Below are 23,909 nucleotides of genomic sequence, written 5' to 3' on the forward strand. Positions count from 1 at the left end.
AGTTTCTCAACATGTTTCCTCAGGTGTGGGTTGTATACTGGCTCTGCATACTCCAAGATGGGCCTGATGTATGTTGTATAAAGGGCCCAGAATGACTGTTGAGATTCCTGAATGCTGCTTTTCAGTTTCCCAGACGAGCATTGGCTGCAGAGGTTATTCAGCTGCGAGTCTCTGGCGTTATACTGGTCAACATGCTCACCCGCAGGACTGTCTCTTGAATGAAGTTTGCAGCCTCTGTCCGCCTAGTGTATACCCCATTACCAGTCTTCTTGGTTTCTCCCCAATTTTTATGACCTTACATTTACTGGGTTGAATTTAAGCAGTTACTTGTCTGACCACTCTTGCAATTTACCCAGATCCCTTTGGAGCCTCTTCTTGTCCTCATCTGCTGTGTGTGTGTGTGTGTGTGTGTACTCACCTACTTGTGGTTGCAGGAGTCGATTCACAGCTTCTGGCCCAGCCTCTTCACTGATCACTGCCAGGTTTACTCCCTGCTCCAAGAGCTTTATCATACCACTTCCTGACAACTCTGTGACCGAAGAACTTCCTACATCCCTGTGGCTCATCTGAGTTTTCAACTTACAGTTGGGGCCCCTTGTTGCTGTGTCCCATCTCTGGAACAGTCTGTCCCTGTCCACCTTGTCAATTCCTCTCAGTGTTTTGTACGCCATTATCAAATTCAAATTCATATATTTCTTTGCATAGTATATAATGTTTTTAGTTTACATGTAGTAAAATACTGTTGCACCCCTTGAATATGACCCAATGTATATAATGTATATTATATTATTATAATAAAAAAGAAGCACTAAGCCACAAGGGCTATACAGCACTGCAGGGTAGGGAAGGAAGCGAGGGTATTGGGCGGCAGAACGGGGGAGGGATGATCAGTAGGTTACAGAAAACAGCGGGGCAGGGGATAGTGCGGGGGTAGAGGGTAGTAAGAGATTGAGGTAGAAAGGGCTGAAGGTATTAGAGTTTGTTGTATATTATATGAATATGTTATCTTTCATATAATTTTATATTGCCGATATTTTCATTAATAGCTAAAATGAAAATATCTTGCTGTATATTATTTGACTTTTTATATTAGCTATGTCTGTAGGTAGGAAGTTACATTTACACTTCACTGTGCTCGCTGTTGGAGAGTTGTGACTGGGTGTCCACTCTCACAAACTGCTTTGCTAACTACTGGCTCGCTTGTTTGTGTCAGGCAGAACCTGCCAGCATCGCTGGAGTAGCACTGGCTAGTCACGTGATCACACCTGAAGTTGGATTATTGTTATAATCAAAAAGACCTGAAGTTGGAGCTGCCCTCCATTCCTCCTTTCTCTAGAGCTGGTTCTTGCTTGAGAAACATTTCTCTCTAGCTACTTCTCCTTCGGGAAGCATCTCTCGTCTCTGGTTGTTTGTTCGTGATTTGGACTCTTGTTTTTGGTAGAGTATGATTTTGTTGGAGAGCCAAAGCATACTTTTTGTAACTCTGTTTACAGAGCATTGCTCAGACTGGTGATTTTTGACATTTTGCTGAGGTTGTGGTGCGGAGACGCTCTATACATCCCTGGTCCCAAGTTGAAGCTTCTGGCCTACTTTGTTGCATCTAAGCACTGTCGTAGTCGGGGATTTGGTCATGCTTAATAAAGATGAACCACTGACCTCCATGTATAATAATAATAATGTCTTTATCTCTACATATACAAGGTATACAGGCCTAGATAACACCAATGACATGCTACATTTTCGGCAAATTAGCTAAATTTTGTCCCAGGATGCGACCCACATCAGTCCACTAGCACCCAGGTGCCCACTTCACTGATGGGTGAACATAGACAAGTCAGTGTAAGGAAACACCCAATATTTCTACCCTTGCCCAGAATCAAACCTGGACCCTCACCGTGTGAAGCTAGAGCTTTAGCCACTAGGCAATAACTCTAAGGCTGACAGTGGTAAACTATTTCCTAGATGGGAGATGGCCAGTGTAATAAAAGAAAAAACATTAGGAAGCACTAAATATGCAGAGGTCACACAGTGCCCGGGAAAAAGGAGGCAGGGATGGTTATTACTAGTATATTCAAGGGGAAGCACTAAACCTAAAGAGGTCATACAACAAGGGTATTTTATTTTTTGAAACAGGAGGCTTTTGTCAAAATAAAGGCACACCACCCTCCTAGAAGGGTCAGTTTTTATACTTTCATTTCTATGGATAAGTTTCATAGTCATTGTAGGGTATCACCATTCCTTCACTTGCAATACAAAGCCGACATCTTGCTTTCATTATTAAATTGCCTTAAGAACCCTCTTATTTCTTTCAGCATCTAGTCATTCTTGTATTAAAAGAACAATAAAACTGAGTCAAGAGTCTAGGCTTTGTGGCTCTTTTCTGTATTTTCAATAAACTGAAATAAAATAACCCCATTATGCAATTTTTTTTTTAGCTCTTAACCCTTTCACTGTTAGTACTGTATAAATACATCTTACAAGCCAGTGTTGGTTATGTATTGATGCGCCAAAATTCAAGCGGCTTCAAATCTAGGGGGAGAAAGCTTGTACACCTGCATGTGAGAGAATGGGTCTGCATGGTCAGTGTGTGCAGTATAAAAAGAATCAGGGAGCCAGTGGTGCATTATTGGAGTCCCATTTCAGTAGGCCTTGTTTACCATGCTTTGCAGTAATATATATCTCACTCCCTGGCAAACTGGGATTGTTCTCTTCCCAAGTGATAGTTCTAACAGAGATGGAAATTTCAGTGAAGATGAATTTCATGGTTTTGAGGAGTTTGCGACCAAAAGCAATGCCCAGGATACCAGAAATAGTGCCGAAAACCCAGATGACTATCAACCTAGGATAACCCAAAAAAGTCAAATTAACTTATTTCCTTATGGGTGGTGGGGAAGACAGCATGCTTGTTAAGGAAGACGGTATGGGTAATGGGTGGTGGTGGTGGTTTTGTAATGCGTCATTTGACACCAGCCACTCCACTCTCAGCACAACAACAAAAGGCTACCTTCAACCATCCACACACAAAGAACCTTCCACAAGCTGTAGCAGTTCTAGGAATGTGTTCAGTGACTATTTATTTTTTTTTTTTTCAACAAGTCGGTCGTCTCCCACCGAGGCAGGGTGACCCAAAAAAGAAAGAAAATCCCCAAAAAGAAAATACTTTCATCATCATTCAACACTTTCACCACACTCGCACATTATCACTGCTTTTGCAGAGGTGCTCAGAATACAACAGTTTAGAAGCATATACGTATAAAGATACACAACATATATGTATGTATATATATTATAAAACAATAGTAATAAAAGTAATTTTATTATCGGTTTGTGTAAACACGTCTTGTAAACACTATAATGATGATAATGTTTGTGCGGTTATTGTGTTGCATAGGAGTGGACATATATGCATTACACATTACATTGGTCTCACAGGCCTCAAAAGTTACTTGAAAAAATAATATATTAAACAAAAGAAAAAAGCAGAATAAAAGTAAAAATATTACAGAGTGAGCTGCAGTCGCCGATGTTGCAGTAAGCGGTTCGCTTTGTCAACTTCACACATCTATATTTTGTTAAGTAGTGATCACAGTTTTTTTTTTCTTTTAAAACTCTCAAAAATATTAAGATTTTGGTAAGAAAATTTTTTTTTTTTTCAAAATATTTTTCGAGACACAGAGGGACTTCAGGATCAGAGGTCTCAACAGTGAAAGGGTTAAGGAATCTGCTTATACTACTCTAGTCCAATTCATTTCACTATCACTAGGTTGAAATATTCCTGGAAATGGGAAGTACAATGCCTGCACTTTAGAGGAGGGGTTTGGGATATTGGCAGTTTGGAGGGATATGTTGTGTATCTTTATATGTGTATGCTTCTAGACTGTTGTATTCTGAGCACCTCTGCAAAAACAGTGATAATGTGCGAGTGTGGTGAAAGTGTTGAATGATGATGAAAGTATTCTTTTTGGGGATTTTTTCTTTTTTGGGTCACCCTGCCTCGGTGGGAGACGGCCGACTTGTTGAGGAGAAAAAAAAAAAAAAAAAAAAAAAAAAAAAAAAAAAAAAAAAAAAAAAAAAAAAAAATAAAAACAAAAAAAACTCCATGACTTGTTTGGACTGTCTTAACACTTAACTTTTCATTCTTATTACTCCTACCTGAAGGGTATGCCAGGGATGAATGCCCCCATGGCCCAGTCCACGACCAGGCCTGCCAGTGGACCAGGGCCTGATCAACCAGGCTGTTACTGCTGGCTGCATGTGGTCCAACGCATGAACTACAACCCGGCTGATCCAGCACTGACTTTAGGCATCTGTCCGGCTCCCTCTTAAAGACAACCAGGGGTCTACTGGTAATTTCCCTTATGGCTGGTGGGAGGCTGTTGAACAGTCTAGGGCCCCAGACACTGTTTTCTCTTAGTGTAAAGAGCAATCCTTGTCTATCCCTTCTATACACTCAAAGTATTTTTTGTCATAATTATATTACCTTCCATTATTTATTTCTCCAGAGATGCAGAACCTAGTTCTCATATTCTTTCTTAGTGTATGCAATGAAACAAACTTCTTGTCGAAACTTTTCATTTATTCAAGGTCACCAATAATTTAAAAAAAGCATATTCATTACAGAATTAAGTTTACATACAATTAAAAATGCAAAACTATGAGTACAAGATACAAAATGGTGGGAGCGAGGGCATATTAATACAAATGTAAGCATAGGGTTTCTAGATAGGTCAATGGTGAACAGGCCTAAGTTGGAGACCTCCCTGAGCCCAACTGAAGGACCCCTAGTTAGCAGTTCAAGGCCATGACTACAGGGGGCAGTAAAGATATGCTCCCATATATAACTAAGTAATCTTGGGTTCCAGTAATAATAGCAACACTTAGAAAAGTTATTGCATGACCACAGTGGTTTTCATATAAAACCAATTTTTTTTTCATGCGGTATTCCTCTAAGTATTACAAATTACAACTAGCTGCAACCCTGAAGACATGGCAGCATCCTTCAGAAAGACCCCATTCTCACATGTCTATTACATACCCACATACAAAACCCTACAAATAAGCTTACTACTAATAGTGTTGATAAACATGCAACATGTTAAAATTGTGTACGACTGAAGTCACAGGTTAGGAGACCAGAGATTGAAAAAAGATATATTTCATAAAAATTTCATACCATGAACTTTGTATTAATCCCCACCCACTTTGTGGAAAACGTCAGATTAACTTTTTAAAAGTTTTTCTGCCAATGTTCTAATTTTAGTCTGATATAAATGCAATAAGTTATATCCCTATCATGGGATTTTGAAAATACTGATAGCAATACAAAAGCATACACAAGATTGCAGGCAGAGTAGAACCATTAACATGGCATACATTTGCCAATGATCATAGTGTCCCAGCAGCAAAGAGAGAGGTAGGAACACATGAATATCACTTGTGTGAGGTGACCGGCTGATGATGATGCTGCTGACACCTTAGACATTTGGCTTTATAACCTTACTTGCCCTGTGTTTAATAAGTGTTTATCGTGTGTGTGCATGTGTGTTTACGCATGTCTGTAATTACCTATTTTTTAAATAGGTAATTACCTTTTTTAATTACATATTTTTGATAGATAATTACCTGTCTTTCAGTAGGTAATTACCTAGTTTTTAAATAGGTAATCACATACACACAACGTGCATGCTTGTGTACGTGCATGCACGTGTTAACATGTATTTTTTTTTTTTTTTGTTTTTAACTGTGGCCTGCCAGCCATCAAATTTCTGGGCAGTATTAATTATCAATTCATACTATGGTCATCCTACAATCACTAAATGACATTTCTTGTCCCTGGGGTGTTGCTAATGGCAGTGTTTATCAAGTTGATCCCTCCTCTACACAATTTCAATGCTAAAAATGTTTGAGATATTAAAGACCATACACATATGCCATGCTGGCAGTGAGGAGGCTCACACCAGAAACTGGGGGTTGACAGCTGTTAATATTTTTTTTAATCAAAATGGAAAATATGCACATTAAAGGCAACCTGCCTTGAAAGATGTGACAGGCCAGGTAGAGTATCTCTTGAGCCTTGAAGTGATTTTAATTCCTAGGCTCCCTCAACTGTATCATGACACAAACACCCCCTTTCACCACCACCTCCGCTACACAATCCTGGGGGAGACTGCTGGTTTTTCTCAATGGCAGTTGTACATATCTTCAATACAGATATTGGGATGTGCTATTTTGCAATGCATAAAAGTCGTCAAATGACAAAACTGCCCACATTCTCCTATATGACTTTCTTCACCGACTGGTATTTTAAATAATGTTTTTAAATAAGCACATTTTGCTAATGAGTGGATATGTATAGAGGTGGTGGCAAATCTTGGATTCACAGTTAATATGCACAGGAAACAAATCCTCTACCTAAATCTCCAGATTCAGACGGAATGTTTGCATACACCAACTCGGTCACTAATGTACAGGAATTGGACAGTTCCAATCAACCTAAGCTCTTTCCATATATTTTTGTTCATATATCATTGGTCTTACAGCAGGCTGCAACTTTCTGCTGACACAAACAAGGAGTTGTAATTTTGTGGCATGTACAATGGAATGTGCTGCTTCCCAGTGGATGCCTGCACATTGAGAAGCAAGAAGTAATTAGACAGGTACACACACACAATCCTTTCCCAAAGATTCAAGTTAGAAGAACAATAAAACAGCCAGGCACGTCATTCTGTCGGCAAGGTCATGTCTGTTCGTGGACTTGCTGTAACATGAGACAGCCGAATCACATTTAAAAGGTGGTACCAGCAGTTAAAGCCTTGATCACTTGTACTTGAATATTATTTTGTGAATGGTAGATGCTATTGAAGAAGGGCTGGAACCACTGTAATCTGTCCTACAAACTCTTTGGCGGTGGCATGACTAGCAAGATCCAACAATGTGTTTCTCTATATCACAACCAGTCCGTGTCATGACCTGGGAACCTCAAGCTCATTTGTACTTTTGGACAAACACTAACACCTTAACTCAAGCGCCTTGGTCATCAAAAACTTAATGCTACACAAGTCATGTGGCAGTAGGAGGGCAATGTGAGGTCTAGTCACAAACTGACAATAAAATTGGATGAAGGTTGACTAAAGTATTTTTGATCCTTGGTTCAACAAAATTCATATAATTCACTGCTGCTTGTTATGAGTTCACAAAATGCAATATTCACAAAAGATTACTGAAAACTGTTCCCTTAACGTGAATCACTCGTGGTGCAGATGAATATAAGCTTCAGTTGCCTCCTTATTCTCTCCAGAACATGTTGCTATCATGGCAGTGCCTATGGCTTGTGTCACATAAATAAAGATCAATGTCCACCATATCTCAGGGAACTTGGACCTTTCTTGTTTGGTAAAATATGAACAACCTGATGTATTTTAATATATAATAAACCCCTAATAAGTCCCAGTTTTAGCTTGGTCTCATATTCTGGGCTTATAGGTAAGGGAAACGTGTACTCTTTGGACGTCTGTTTCTGTACAGTCATGATCAGTGAGAGCAGGGGAGGGGTCAGGTACTGGGGGAGTTGCTAGTCGACGGGGACTAGACATATAATCTCCAGCATGTGATGGGGTCTTTACATCTGCACTTGATGATCTTCCCCTTGATCCTTTCTGTCCATTTTCTTTATCCTTTTTACTTGAAGAGCGCCGAACTAATTTGCGGTCTTTATCCTTACTAGATGAACGTCGAATTGAGCTCCCCACATTTTCACTACTTCCTCCACCTGTTTGGGTAAGAAATTATGTTGCAATTATTCTTGCTAATAGCCTTATTGTCAATTTTTTCTTATTCTAAAATTTGTATCCTTTCATACATAAAAAGTTAGGAGATGGAAATTAATGTATACAGTGCCACAGGGATGTGACCCCATGAGGTAATGCCTGTTGCATTGTTGCTGCACTACCTAAACTACAGTGGAACCTCAGTTTTCGTGATTAATGCATTCGAAAAAGTTTCACGATAAACCAAACTGTACGAAAACTGAACCAATATTTCCCATAAGAAATAATGTAAATCCAATTAATCCGTTCCAGACACCCACAAATATTAACAAAATATACTTTTTATAGAGAATAACTATAGCTTTACATACAAACTAGGGCATATGAAAACCAAGGTTCCATTGTACTGAGAAGTTGGACATGCCATACTACATTTTTTCTTTCAACACTTCGGCTGTCTCCTACTGAGGCAGGGTGACTCAAAGAAGACATACTTTCACCATCACACAATCACTGTTTTTGCAGAGGCACTCAGATACAATAGTTTAGATATCACTCCAAGCAGCCAATATCCCAAACCCCTTCTTTAAAGTACAGGCATTGTACTTTCCACCTCCAATATATATACTGTATGGCAGGGTAGGGGTCACCCTAGGAAAGGTTGGTAGGAGGTGGTAAAGGAGGTTTTGTGTGCAAAGGGTTTGGACATCCAGCAGGTGTGAGTGAGATAGGAGTGGAAGCAAAGAGTTTTTGGGATTTTATGAGCTGTTGGAGTGTGAACAAGGTAACATTTTGTGAAGGGATTCATGGAAACCAGTTAGCCAGACTTGAGCCCAGGATAAGTACAGTGTCTGCACTCCGAAAGAGAGGTAGGGATATCTGCAGTTTTAGGGGTTGCACCTTAACTGTGGGATTGGCATACTGCTGGATGTTTTTTTTTTTTTTTTTGGTCACCCTACCTTTTTGGGTTATACCTGGTATAAAAAAAAAAAAAAAAAAAAAAAAAAACTGAACTCAGTAAAGCCAAAAGTTTGATAACTTTCACTGAGCACTTCAAATTTTCTCATTTTAAATGGACCCATTAAAAAAATAAAAAATAACTTATAAGAATATAAAAATGAAAATGTAAAGAAGTAGGAAAGAAGGAAGAAGCTTTGAAAATGGAATAGTGGAAAAGAGAAAGCCAGAGCCAAATGGTTTATTATAATTAGTCTAAGACAGAAACCTGTATTTGTTTTACATGATGATAGGAGTGCTGATGTCTTTTTTTTTTTTTTTGTCTCAACACACAAGATAACAGGGTATATCTTGCTACTTTTACTTACAATTAGGTCATACTACATATGTATGTACATATTTATGTATACACACTCATCTGAGTTTTCTTTGGTTTTTCTTAATAGTTCTTGTTCTTATTATTATCCTTTCACATCCATGAGGAAGTGGAATAAAAATTTTTTTCCTCCGTAAGCCATGCGTGTTGTAAAAGTCGATTAAAATGCTGGGAGCAATGGGCTAGTAATCCCTTTTCCCATACAGCTTAATAAAAATAAAAGGAAGGGCTTGAGATAATGGCTGTTTCAAGTGACACCTAAACTGTCATATTTGGGCACCTCTGCAAAGACAGTGATTATGTGTGAATGATGGCAAAAGTGTTTGTTTCTTTTCTGGGTCACCCTGCCTAATTGGAAGACAGCCGGAGTGTTGGAAAAAAAAATATTTATTTCTACATGTACATTTTTTTTTTTTTTTTTTCAACAAGTCAGCCGTCTCCCACCGAGGCAGGGTGACCCAAAAAAGAAAGAAAATCCCCAAAAAGAAAATACTTTCATCATCATTCAACACTTTCACCACACTCACACATTATCACTTTTTGCAGAGGTGCTCAGAATACAACAGTCTAGAAGCATACACATATAAAGATACACAACATATCCCTCCAAACTGCCAATATCCCAAACCCCTCCTTTAAAGTGCAGGCATTGTACTTCCCATTTCCAGGACTCAAGTCCGACTATATGAAAATAACCGGTTTCCCTGAATCCCTTCACTAAATATTACCCTGCTCACACTCCAACAGATCGTCAGGTCCCAAGTACCATTCGTCTCCATTCACTCCTATCCAACACGCTCACGCACGCTTGCTGGAAGTCCAAGCCCCTCGCCCACAAAACCTCCTTTACCCCCTCTCTCCAACCCTTTCGAGGACGACCCCTACCCCGCCTTCCTTCCCCTATAGATTTATATGCTTTCCATGTCATTCTACTTTGATCCATTCTCTCTAAATGACCAAACCACCTCAACAACCCCTCTTCTGCCCTCTGACTAATACTTTTATTAACTCCACACCTTCTCCTAATTTCCACACTCCGAATTTTCTGCATAATATTTACACCACACATTGCCCTTAAACAGGACATCTCCACTGCCTCCAACCGTCTCCTCGCTGCTGCATTTACCACCCAAGCTTCGCACCCATATAAAAGTGTTGGTACTACTATACTTTCATACATTCCCTTCTTTGCCTCCATAGATAACGTTTTTTGACTCCACATATACCTCAACGCACCACTCACCTTTTTTCCCTCATCAATTCTATGATTAACCTCATCCTTCATAAATCCATCCGCCGACACGTCAACTCCCAAGTATCTGAAAACATTCACTTCTTCCATACTCCTCCTCCCCAATTTGATATCCAATTTTTCTTTATCTAAATCATTTGACACCCTCATCACCTTACTCTTTTCTATGTTCACTTTCAGCTTTCTACCTTTACACACATTCCCAAACTCATCCACTAACCTTTGCAATTTTTCTTTAGAATCTCCCATAAGCACAGTATCATCAGCAAAAAGTAACTGTGTCAATTCCCATTTTGAATTTGATTCCCCAAAATTTAATCCCACCCCTCTCCCGAAAACCCTAGCATTTACTTCCTTTACAACCCCATCTATAAATATATTAAACAACCATGGTGACATTACACATCCCTGTCTAAGACCTACTTTTACCGGGAAATAGTCTCCCTCTCTTCTACACACCCTAACCTGAGCCTCACTATCCTCATAAAAACTCTTTACAGCATTTAATAACTTACCACCTATTCCATATACTTGCAACATCTGCCACATTGCTCCTCTATCCACTATCATATGCCTTTTCTAAATCCATAAATGCAATAAAAACTTCCCTACCTTTATCTAAATACTGTTCACATATATGCTTCAATGTAAACACTTGATCTACACATCCCCTACCCACTCTGAAACCTCCTTGCTCATCCGCAATCCTACATTCTGTCTTACCTCTAATTCTTTCAATTATAACCCTACCGTACACTTTTCCTGGTATACTCAGTAAGCTTATTCCTCTATAATTTTTACAGTCTCTTTTGTCCCCTTTCCCTTTATATAAAGGGACTATACATGCTCTCCGCAAATCCCTAGGTACCTTCCCCTCTTTCATACATTTATTGAACAAAAGTACCAACCACTCCAACACTATATCCCCCATGATACAACTTATACAGACCTAGCTGACATCAATGACTTACTGTACAGAAAGCCCCTTGTTACACAGAGCATTTTGGGTAAATTAGGTGAATTTTGTCCCCAGGATGCAACCCACACCAGTTAGCTAACACCCAGGTACCTACTCACTGCTAGGTGAATAGGGACAGCGAATGTTTCCACCCATACTGGGGATCAAACCATGGACTTCAATGTGCGAGCTGAGTGGAAATGAGAGTTACTAAATATGAAGTTGCAGATTTGTACCCCATACAGCCAAATAAAACTGAGAAAATTGAAATATCACAAGAGAAAGTAAAGAAGCTAATACAGATACTGTCAAAAACAAGTAAAAAGAGAAGATAGCAGCATGCTCTTACTGTACATCATGCCAGGGTCCATCATGTAGTTCTACCTCATGAGCTCAACTCACTCAGATAAGCTGTGAGGGGTGAATTTTAGCCTAGATATGCCACCCTGCCTTGGTGGGATACGGCCAGTTTGTTGAAAGAAGAAGATATGAGAGAATGGGTCTGTGTGGAGTGTGTGTACAGTATTAAAGAAAATCCTGCCTCATAAGATGCATGGAAAAAAATCAGACCTATTGTCTGGTTGAAAATAGTGACAGGTGTGTGTTCTAGGATGGCTTTTATCGTTTTATTATTCTTATTTATTTATTTATCTTGGTATCATTTGATAGACTGGAAGACATACTACAGGAAATATATGATGATTTTGGTTGGTTGCAGGATGAAGTAGCTTGAAATCATCTCATAGTAGTGGAAATATTTGAATTTTTGCCAAATTTCCATGGGAATGGATAAAGCCCCCCTCAAGTCTGTTTAATGGGATTTTGCAAAGTATAACTCACCTACTGAAACACCATAAACCATGACCAATCATTTCTGGTTAGATTTTGTTATCCGAGAAATAGGGTGAATAAAGTGTAATAGTATAGAAGCCTGGGGATGTGGTTAGTAAACAGAGGAAATGTTAGTGCCTGGAATGTCTACAGCATTTATTTTTGGCTTTTTAAATTGTTTTTTTTTATTCTAAAATTGGACAAATTACTGACTCCTGTGCACTTTGTAAGGTACTTTTGATAGTTGAATGGGCGGTTTCCTGTCCTCAATTGATAGAATGAAATGCATACCAGCAAATAGCTAAGAATTTGATTACACTGAGTAACAGGATTAGCTTAAAATGGGACTCAAAATTGGAGAAATCACTGATGCTTAAATTATGCCCAGACTTCTAACATTGCACCTGCATAATTTCCTAAGTCTTCCATCAAATTTAGTAATTTTGGCATCATAACCTTCAGAAAAAGACCCTTAACCATTTCAGATTTTTTTTTTTTTTTAAATCATGGATACTGAATGCTTTAAAGTTTGGGGATCTGGATAGTGAGAGTGTTCAAGAATGTGCAGAACTAAGCTATCCAATCTGAAATTGCGTGGGAAATTCACTACAAGGGAGATGGAGAAATGGAAAATTAAACCAACTATTCTATTTATAAAATGGTGACACAGAAAACCCTTTAAACTAAGAACCTCTTTCACTGAAAAGTGTATAAACAATGAAAAAATATCAGTTGATTAAACAAATGGAGAGCAAAAAATCTAACTAGCAAACAGTACAATAAGCAAAGTATTGTGTATCAAATTAATACAGTGGTACCGTGACTTACGAGTTTAATTCGTTCTGTGACTGAGCTCATAACTCAATTTGCTCGTATATCAAATAAATTTTCCTCATTGAAATTAACTGAAATGCCATTAATCCATTCCAGACCCAAGAAAACCACCCCAATTTCTTTGTTATGGGTTTTTAAATAAGAAAAATGTATTTATAAATAATGATTTTTGCCTTTTTTGCCAGGTCCCAGCAATGTTTTAGAAATGCTGAAGTATACATGAAACTCCTTGAAGAATGGTTTAAGATGAGTGCCACTCCACTGTAAATACTGCAACAGTGGAGTGATATTTGATGATTATGCACTGCCTTGGCTTTATTTTTCACTGTTACACATAAACATGTCTATCTGTTTCTATTTGTCTGTCAAGCTCTATGTTTATCTCTGTCTCTGCTCATCTTTCTGTCTGCCTGTGTTTCTGTCTTCTTGTCTCTCTACTTGTCTGTCTCAGATAGAAAGCCACTTATGAACCAACAGGTATTACACACGATGCAGAATCGATGACTTTTCTGATTCCTGAACAAGTGAAAATGTGCATTACTTGCCAGTCATGTTTATTATGCCTTATATCTACAAGCATAGTATAGCACTTTGGATTTTTTTACAATATGTATAACTGTATTTATGTGTACCTGTGAGATAGAGATATACAGAGACAGACAGAAAGACACACACAGACAGATAGATACAGACAGACAGGAGATAGAGCCAAAGCAAATCAGCCAGCTAGCTGGCCACCCAACCAGCCAGCCCTGCCAAACATGTATTATGCATGTTCCAGAATTTTCTCCTTACTTAGGACATACATTATAGAACATTCTGGCAGGATAACACTACTAGTGGTATCAAAATTGAAAGGATGTCACACATTGGTTATTATCGAGGTTTTTTATATTTCCTCGGTATTTCCTGCGAGTGGCGCCGTATCTGAAGCTCGTTCGTAACTTGGATTTTGGCTTGCAACTCAAAGCAAAAATCGACCGAGTGACGGCTTGTAACTCAGAAAACTCATAAGTTAGGGCACTCATAAGTCACGGTACCACTGTAGTTGGTGAAACTATTTAAAAAAGAAATGGATGGGCAGATACTTAGATTTCAAGAATGGTAATAGCTCTTCATGAAACCACAAAATGTAGGAGGCATCAAAGCAAAACCTCTTGCAGGGACAAGAGATTCTATTTCAAAGATAAATACGTACAAATAGTGATACACAGAAAATATCCTCATGGGAATATGTCACTAGTGGAGTGCCACAAGAATCTATGCTTGCCATGATAGTTGTAATATACTAAATTATCTGCCAGAAGGAATAAACCTACACGCATGCCCCACTTTACAGCATTTCACTGATACAGCAGTTTTCAATTATACTCATTCCTCATTTATTCAGAATTCCTACAATAAATATATTCATCACTTGCTATAAGCTAACAACGAAAATATTTAAGGTGAAGTAATGTGTGAACTGTATATGCATTTTTTTTTAGCCTAGCTGTACTGCTCACTTAATATATGATAGTATAAACATGTTATCAGGCTTTTACATGCATTTGAAAGTGAAAAAAAGACTGATTCACTTTACAGTGATTTTAGATTTACAACAGAAGCCCAGAGCCTACTTGCTGTATAAGTGGGGGGCCTCCTGTATAAGATTGTGTTTGTGGAGGATGCAAAGACCCTAAACAAAACAATGAGCAACTTATTTCATGCAGAAATTAATATGGAATGCTTTGATAAACACCAAAGTATTTTAATGAAAGTTGTATCACTTTCAAACACAAGGGGAAATTTTTTTTTTATCATCATTATTATCACACTGGCCGATTCCCACCAGGGCAGGGTGGCCCGAAAAAGAAAAACTTTCACCATCATTCACTCCATCACTGTCTTGCCAAAAGGGTGCTTTACACTACAGTTTTTAAACTGCAACATTAACACCCCTCCTTCAGAGTGTAGGCACTGTACTTCCCATCTCCAGGACTCAAGTCCGGCCTGCCGGTTTCCCTGAGCCCCTTCATAAATGTTACTTTGCTCACACTCCAACAGCACGTCAAGTATTAAAAACCATTTGTCTCCATTCACTCCTATCAAACACGCTCACGCATGCCTGCTGGAAGTCCAAGCCCCTCGCACACAAAAAATCCTGAAAAATGAAGGTAAATGGTTACAACAAATAAAATAAACAGATTAAAGGCCCTGAGAAATTTGTAAAAAGATTTTTGCAAACCTGAAGGGGGTCTATTGATGGATCCTGAGCGCAGTATATAAACAGCATGAGGTTGACATTCAACATCAACTGGTGTTAATGGTGATGCATGTGGAGAATGAGATAAAAACCACTCACTGCGTGTCCGCATCCTCTCAGTCTGTCTTTCATGTACCTGTCCGAGTCAAAATCAACAATAAACATACAACCTCTAAAACAAAGAATGTGCAGCAGTCACATTATTCAATGTTTGACTTGTTTACCACTAAAAATATCCATAGTACAACTATGACTACTTATGTTAATACTTAATAAAATTACAAACCTTGTTTATTATTACAGAATAAATATTTAATATCTTCAAGATTAATTTGTTAATTATTATATGTTAATTTATTCTTAAATGTAAACTAACATTTATAATACTGAACCATAATTATAGGAAGGATCACTAGTGTTTGTTTTTCTAAGATGTTACTGTTATGATTTCAAGAAAAGAACTATTTCAAGGAGTTTTATCTCTTTCCAATAATAACCACTTACAAAGAATGTCAATTCTTTTCCAAATGAGAAAAGATAGTATATAAGCTGAAAATCCTAAGAAAATAACAGCAAAACAAAAAATGCTAATTACAAGGAATGAGCATAAACTATTAGGTTATATAAACAAAATTCCTCAATTATCCCTGGTTAAGCAGGATTTATAACAAAAAAACATTACAATAAAATAGTACTCAAATAAAAATTTTAAGCAATATTTATACACTGTAGTGACTAATTAAAAACTAACTCAGTTTTGCACTACAATAAAAAAAAGCTTTATATAATAAAAATTACTACTACTACTACTACTGCTGCTGCTATAAATGTAAGTAGGCAAGACATGCAGATTAATGTTAAAGCAAAGATTCAACAAATTAAAAAAGTAAAGAAAAAGATTATAAAAAATATATAACACAAACACCTTAAAAATAAAGCAACTGCATATGAGCAATGAGCCTCTCAGTCCGTCTCATGCCTACAAATATCCAATTTAGGATTTGCACATGTAGTGTGAATTCAATTTTTAAGTTTTATTTTCCCACACAAGAGCCTTGCTGAATGCCAGATTAGGTAAGATGTCAATGCTTTCTACACAGGAATTTTTGACACAATTCTAATATTTATAGGCAATATTACTTTCTATTTAAAATTCTCAGTAAAATATAAACTCCTAATATCAGTCTTTATAATTACTGCTGAAGAGAATCTCAGACTGAGATTGAACTACTGTATACAGATCACCCAGTCTCCTGTCTTAGTCTGCCTATGACAAATGTTCATGACACACTGAAGTTCCATGCATGTGTGTCCATGTGTGCATGCATGCACACATTGGCTGTCTCCTGCCAAGGCAGGGTGACCCAAAGAAAACACATTCTCCAACATTCACTCATCTGCCATCCTTCCAGAAGTGTGCTGCCATCACAATCAGATTACCACTTCAACTACAACATCTCCATCCCTCCGTCAGAATGAAGGGACTGCTCTTCCCACCTCTAGAACTTGAGTGCAAGCAAATGGTTTCTCCTGAATCCCTTTCTAAACATTACCTTGATCTCACTCAAGCAGCACATTTTATTTATATTTAATATATATTATATATATATATAATATACATATATATATTTTTTTCAACAAGTCGGCCGTCTCCCACCGAGGCAGGGTGACATAAAAAAGAAAGAAAATAACCAAAAAGAAAATACTTTCATCATCATTCAATACTTTCACCACACTCACACATTATCACTGTTTTTGCAGAGGTGCTCAGAATACAACAGTTTAGAAGCATATACGTATAAAGATACACAACATATCCCTCCAAACTGCCAATATCTCAAACTCCTCCTTTAAAGTGCAGGCATTGTACTTCCCATTTCCAGGACTTAAGTCCGACTATATGAAAATAACCGGTTTCCCTGAATCCCTTCACTAAATATTACCCTGCTCACACTCCAACAGATCGTCAGGTCCCAAGTACCATTCGTCTCCATTCACTCCTACCTAACACGCTCGCGCACGCTTGCTGGAAGTCCAAGCCCCTTGCCCACAAAACCTCCTTTACCCCCTCTCTCCAACCCTTTCGAGGACGACCCCTACCTCGCCTTCCTTCCCCTATAGATTTATATGCTTTCCATGTCATTCTACTTTGATCCATTCTCTCTAAATGACCAAACCACCTCAACAACCCCTCTTCTGCCCTCTGACTAATACTTTTATTAACTCCACACCCTTTCCTAATTTCCACACTCCGAATTTTCTGCATAATATTTACACCACACATTGCCCTTAGACAGGACATCTCCACTGCCTCCAACTGTCTCCTCGCTGATGCATTTACCACCCAAGCTTCACACCCATATAAGAGTGTTGGTACTACTATGCTTTCATACATTCCCTTCTTTGCCTCCATAGATAACGTTTTTTGACTCCACATATACCTCAATGCACCACTCACCTCTTTTTCCTCATCAATTCTATGATTAACCTCATCCTTCATAAATCCATCCGCCGACACGTCAACTCCCAAGTACATATCTGAAAACGTTCACTTCTTCCATACTCCTCCTCCCCAATTTGATATCCAATTTTTCTTTATCTAAATCATTTGATACCCTCATCACCTTACTCTTTTCTATGTTCACTTTCAACTTTCTACCTTTACACACATTCCCAAACTCATCCACTAACCTTCGCAATTTTTCTTTAGAATCTCCCATAAGCACAGTATCATCAGCAAAAAGTAACTCTGTCAATTCCCATTTTGAATTTGATTCCCCAAAATTTAATCCCACCCCTCTCCCGAACACCCTAGCATTTACTTCCTTTACAACCCCATCTATAAATATATTAAACAACCATGGTGACATTACACATCCCTGTCTAAGACCTACTTTTACCAGGAAGTAGTCTCCCTCTCTTCTACACACCCTAACCTGAGCCTCACTATCCTCATAAAAACTCTTTACAGCATTTAATAACTTACCACCTATTCCATATACTTGCAACATCTGCCACATTGCTCCTCTATCCACTCTATCATATGCCTTTTCTAAATCCATAAATGCAATAAAAACTTCCCTACCTTTATCTAAATACTGTTCACATATATGCTTCAATGTAAACACTTGATCTTCACATCCCCTACCCACTCTGAAACCTCCTTGCTCATCCGCAATCCTACATTCTGTCTTACCTCTAATTCTTTCAATTATAACCCTACCGTACACTTTTCCTGGTATACTCAGTAAACTTATTCCTCTATAATTTTTACAGTCTCTTTTGTCCCCTTTCCCTTAATATAAAGGGACTATACATGCTCTCCCCCAATCCCTAGGTACCTTCCCCTCTTTCATACATTTATTAAATAAAAGTACCAACCACTCCAACACTATATCCCCCCCTACTTTTAACATTTGCCATGATCCCATCAGTTCCAGCTGCTTTACCCCCTTTCATTCTATGTAATGCCTCGCGTACCTCCCCCACACTTACATTCTGCTCTTCTTCACTCCTAAAAGATGGTATACCTCCCTGACCAGTACATGAAATTACTGCCTCCCTCTCTTCCTTAACATTTAAAAGTTCCTCAAAATATTCTCGCCATCTACCTAATACCTCCGTCTCCCCATCTACTAACTCCCCTACTCTGTTTTTAACTGACAAATCCATACTTTCCGTAGGCTTTCTTAACTTGTTTAACTCACTCCAAATTTTTTTCTTATTTTCATTAAAATTTCTTGACAGTGTTTCTCCCACTCTATCATCTGCTCTCCTTTTGCACTCTCTCACCACTCTCTTTACCTTTCTTTTACTCTCCATATACTCTGCTCTTCTTATAACACTTCTGCTTTGTAAAAACCTCTCATAAGCTACCTTTTTCTCTTTTATCACACCCTTTACTTCATCATTCCACCAATCGCTCCTCTTTCCTCCTGCCCCCACCCTCCTATAACCACAAAGTTCTGCCCCACATTCTAATACTGTATTTTTAAAACTATTCCAACCCTCTTCAACCCCCCTACTACTCATCTTTGCACTAGCCCACCTTTCTGCCAATAGTCGCTTATATCTCACCCGAACTTCCTCCTCCCTTAGTTTATACACTTTCACCTCCCTCTTACTTGTTGTTGCCACCTTCCTCTTTTCCCATCTACCTCTTACTCTAACTGTAGCTACAACTAAATAATGATCCGATATATCAGTTGCCCCTCTATAAACATGTACATCCTGGAGCCTACCCATCAACCTTTTATCCACCAATACATAATCTAATAAACTACTTTCATTACGTGCTACATCATACCTTGTATATTTATTTATCCTCTTTCATAAAATATGTATTACTTATTACCAAATCTCTTTCTACACATAGCTCAATTAAAGGCTCCCCATTTACATTTACCCCTGGCACCCCAAATTTACCTACTACTCCCTCTATAACATTTTTACCCACTTTAGCATTGAAATCCCCAACCACCATTACTCTCACACTTGATTCAAAACTCCCCACGCATTCACTCAACATTTTCCAAAATCTCTCTCTCTCTCTCCTTTACACTTCTCCCTTCTCCAGGTGCATACACGCTTATTATAACCCACTTTTCACATCCAAACTTTATTTTACTCCACATAATCCTTGAATTAATACATTTATAGTCCCTCTTTTCCTGCCATAACTTATCCTTCAACATTATTGCTACTCCTTCTTTAGCTCTAACTCTATTTGAAACCCCTGACCTAATTCCATTTATTCCTCTCCATTGAAACTCTCCCACCCCCTTCAGCTTTGTTTCACTTAAAGCCAGGACATCCAGTTTCTTCTCATTCATAACATCCACAATCATCTCTTTCTTATCATTTGCACAACATCCACGCACATTCAGACTTCCCACTTTGACAATTTCTTATTCTTTTTAGTAATCTTTACAGGAAAAGGGGTTACTAGCCCATTGTTCCCGGCATTTTAGTTGACTTTTACAACACTCATGGCTTACGGAGGAAAGATTCTTATTGCACTTCCCCATGGATATAAAAGGAAAAGTAATAAGACCAAGACCTATTAAGATAAAATCAAAGAAAACTCAGATGAGTGTGTATAAATAAATGTGTACATGTATGTGTAGTGTGACCTAAGTGTAAGTAGAAGTAGCAAGACATACCTGTAATCTTGCATATTTATGAGACAGACAAAAGACATCAGCAATCCTACCATGTAAAACAATCATAGGCTTTCGTTTTACACTCACTTGGCATGCGCATATAATATATATATATATATATATATATATATATATATATATATATATATATATATATATATATATATATATATATATATATATTTATTTATTTATTTATTTATTTATTTATTTATTTATTTATTAGTAGTAGGTTGGTAGACAGCAACCACCCAGGGAGGTACTACCGTCCTGCCAAGTGAGTGTAAAACAAAAGCCTGTTATTGTTTTACATGATGGTAGGATTGCTGATATCTTTTGTCTGTCTCATAAATATGCAAGATTACAGGTATGTCTTGCTACTTCTACTTACACTTAGGTCACACTACACATACATGTACACATTTATTTATACACACTCATCTGAGTTTTCTTTGATTTTATCTTAATAGTTCTTGGTCTTATTACTTTTCCTTTTATATCCATGGGGAAGTGGAATAAGAATCTTTCCTCCGTAAGCCATGCGTGTTGTAAAAGTCAACTAAAATGCTGCTGCTGCTGCTGTACCACTGTCAGCTGCTGCTGTAGCACCGTCTGCTGCTGCTGTAGCACTGTCAGCTGCTGCTGCTGCTGTAGCACCGTCAGCTGCTGCTGCTGTAGTACCACCATCAGCTGCTGCTGCTGCTGTAGTACCGTCTGCTGCTGCTGTAGCACCATCTGCTGCTGCTGTAGCACCATCTGCTGCTGCTGTAGCACCATCTGCTGCTGATGCTGCTGCTGCTGCACTGTCAGCTGCTTCTGCTGCTGCTGTAGCACTGTCAGCTGCTGCTGCTGTAGCACCATCTGCTGCTGCTGTAGCACCGTCTGCTGCTGCTGTAGCACCGTCTGCTGCTGCTGTAGCACCGTCTGCTGCTGCTGTAGCACCGTCTGCTGCTGCTGTAGCACCGTCTGCTGCTGCTGTAGCACCGTCTGCTGCTGCTGTAGCACTGTCAGCTGCTGCTGCTGTAGTACCGTCTGCTGCTGCTGTAGTACCGTCTGCTGCTGCTGTAGCACCATCTGCTGCTGCTGTAGCACTGTCAGCTGCTGCTGTAGCACTGTCAGCTGCTGCTGTAGCTGTAGCACTGTCAGCTGCTGCTGTAGCTGTAGCACTGTCAGCTGCTGCTGTAGCTGTAGCACTGTCAGCTGCTGCTGCTGTAGCACCGTTGCTGGTGTGGCTTATTGAGAATACCAAGAAACAATTAACCCCAGAGGGTTAGCCACCCAGGATAACCCAAAAAAGTCAGTGTCATCGAAGACTGTCTAACTTATTTCCATTGGTGTCCTTAAATCTTGTCTCCCAGGATGCAACTCACACCAGTCGACTAACACCCAGGTGAACTGGTAAAAATGCCTGGAACTAGTGCTCGTATTGGTGAATTTAAAGCCAGCAGAGGTTGGTTTGAGAGATTTAAGAATCGTAGTGGCATACACAGTGTGATAAGGCATGTTCTGGAAGAAAATACCAAACAGGACCTACAGTACTCAAGAGGAAAAGGCACTCCCAGGACACTGTCTCATCAGTCATTGCTGCATCTTCAATAAAGGTAAGTGTCATTTATTCTTCATTTAGTATAGTAGTACATGCACAATATATATTGTGCATGTACTGCTCTACTATTGTGCATGTATCCTTCTCTTTGTGTAGGAAAATGTATATTTCATGCGGTAAAATTTTTTTTTTCATACTTTTGGGTGTCTTGCATGGATTAATTTCATTTCCATTATTTCTTATGGGGAAAATTCATTCGCATAACGATAATTTCGCATAACAATGAGCTCTCAGGAACGGATTAATATCGTTATGCGGGGGTCCACTGTATTTAGTTGTAGCTACAGTTAGAGTAAGAGGTAGATGGGAAAAGAGGAAGGTGGCAACAACAATTAAGAGGGAGGTGAAAGTGTATAAACTAAGGGAGGAAGAAGTTCGGGCAAGATATAAGCGACTATTGGTAGAAAGGTGGGCTAGTGCAAAGATGAGTAGTGGGGAGGGTTTGAAGAGGGTTGGAATAGTTTTAAAAATGCAGTATTAGAATGTGGGGCAGAAGTTTGTGGTTATAGGAGGGTGGGGGCAGGAGGAAAGAGGAGTGATTGGTGGAATGATGAAGTAAAGGGTGTAATAAAAGAGAAAAAGGTAGCTTATGAGAGGTTTTTACAAAGCAGAAGTGTTATAAGAAGAGCAGAGTATATGAAGAGTAAAAGAAAGGTAAAGAGAATGGTGAGAGAGTGCAAAAGAAGAGCAGATGAAAGAGTGGGAGAGGCACTGTCAAGAAATTTTAATGAAAATAAGAAAAAATTTTGGAGTGAGCTAAACAAGTTAAGAAAGCCTACGGAAAGTATGGATTTGTCAGTTAAAAACAGAGTAGGGGAGTTAGTAGATGGGGAGATGGAGGTATTAGGTAGATGGCGAGAATATTTTGAGGAACTTTTAAATGTTAAGGAAGAAACAGAGGCAGAAACTTCATGCACTGGTCAGGGAGGTATACCATCTTTTAGGAGTGAAGAAGAGCAGAATGTAAGTGTGGGGGAGGTACGCGAGGCATTACGTAGAATGAAAGGGAATAAAGCAGTGGGAACTGATGGGATCATGACAGAAATGTTAAAAGCAGGGGGGGGGGGGATATAGTGTTGGAGTGGTTGGTACTTTTGTTTAATAAATGTATGAAAGAGGGGAAGGTACCTAGGGATTGGCAGAGAGCATGTATAGTCCCTTTATATAAAGGGAAAGGGGACAAAAGAGACTGTAAAAATTATAGAGGAATAAGCTTACTGAGTATACCAGGAAAAGTGTACGGTAGGGTTATAATTGAAAGAATTAGAGGTAAGACAGAATGTAGGATTGCGGATGAGCAAGGAGGTTTTAGAGTGGGTAGGGGATGTGTAGATCAGGTGTTTACATTGAAGCATATATGTGAACAGTATTTAGATAAAGATAGGGAAGTTTTTATTGCATTTATGGATTTAGCAAAGGCATATGATAGAGTGGATAGAGGAGCAATGTGGCAGATGTTGCAAATATATGGAATAGGTGGTGAGTTATTAAATGCTGTAAAGAGTTTTTATGAGGATAGTGAGGCTCAGGTTAGGGTGTGCAGAAGAGAGGGAGACTACTTCCCGGTAAAAGTAGGTCTTAGACAGGGATGTGTAATGTCACCATGGTTTAATATATTTATAGATGGGGTTGTAAAGGAAGTAAATGCTAGGGTGTTTGGGAGAGGGGTGGGATTAAATTATGGGGAATCAAATTCAAAATGGGAATTGACACAGTTACTTTTTGCTGATGATACTGTGCTTATGGGAGATTCTAAAGAAAAATTGCGAAGGTTAGTGGATGAGTTTGGGAATGTGTGTAAAGGTAGAAAGTTGAAAGTGAACATAGAAAAGAGTAAGGTGATGAGGGTGTCAAATGATTTAGATAAAGAAAAATTGGATATCAAATTGGGGAGGAGGAGTATGGAAGAAGTGAATGTTTTC

General features: G+C 38.7%; 1 protein-coding gene across 1 annotated transcript in view; it reads right to left on the reverse strand.

The window, feature by feature from the left end:
- Nucleotides 1-5,686: 5,686 nt before the first annotated feature.
- The window catches only part of RhoGAP71E (Rho GTPase activating protein at 71E), a gene marked incomplete in the record, with an annotated part of 184,455 nt that continues 166,232 nt past the window's right edge, over nucleotides 5,687-23,909 (reverse strand). Inside the window, 2 exon segments of the mRNA XM_070086688.1 lie at nucleotides 5,687-7,768; nucleotides 15,202-15,355. Coding sequence (XP_069942789.1) covers nucleotides 7,464-7,768; nucleotides 15,202-15,355 — 459 coding nt within the window.

The sequence above is a fragment of the Cherax quadricarinatus genome, chromosome 19 (assembly GCF_038502225.1).
Source record: "Cherax quadricarinatus isolate ZL_2023a chromosome 19, ASM3850222v1, whole genome shotgun sequence".
In the NCBI taxonomy this organism is placed as follows: domain Eukaryota; kingdom Metazoa; phylum Arthropoda; class Malacostraca; order Decapoda; family Parastacidae; genus Cherax; species Cherax quadricarinatus.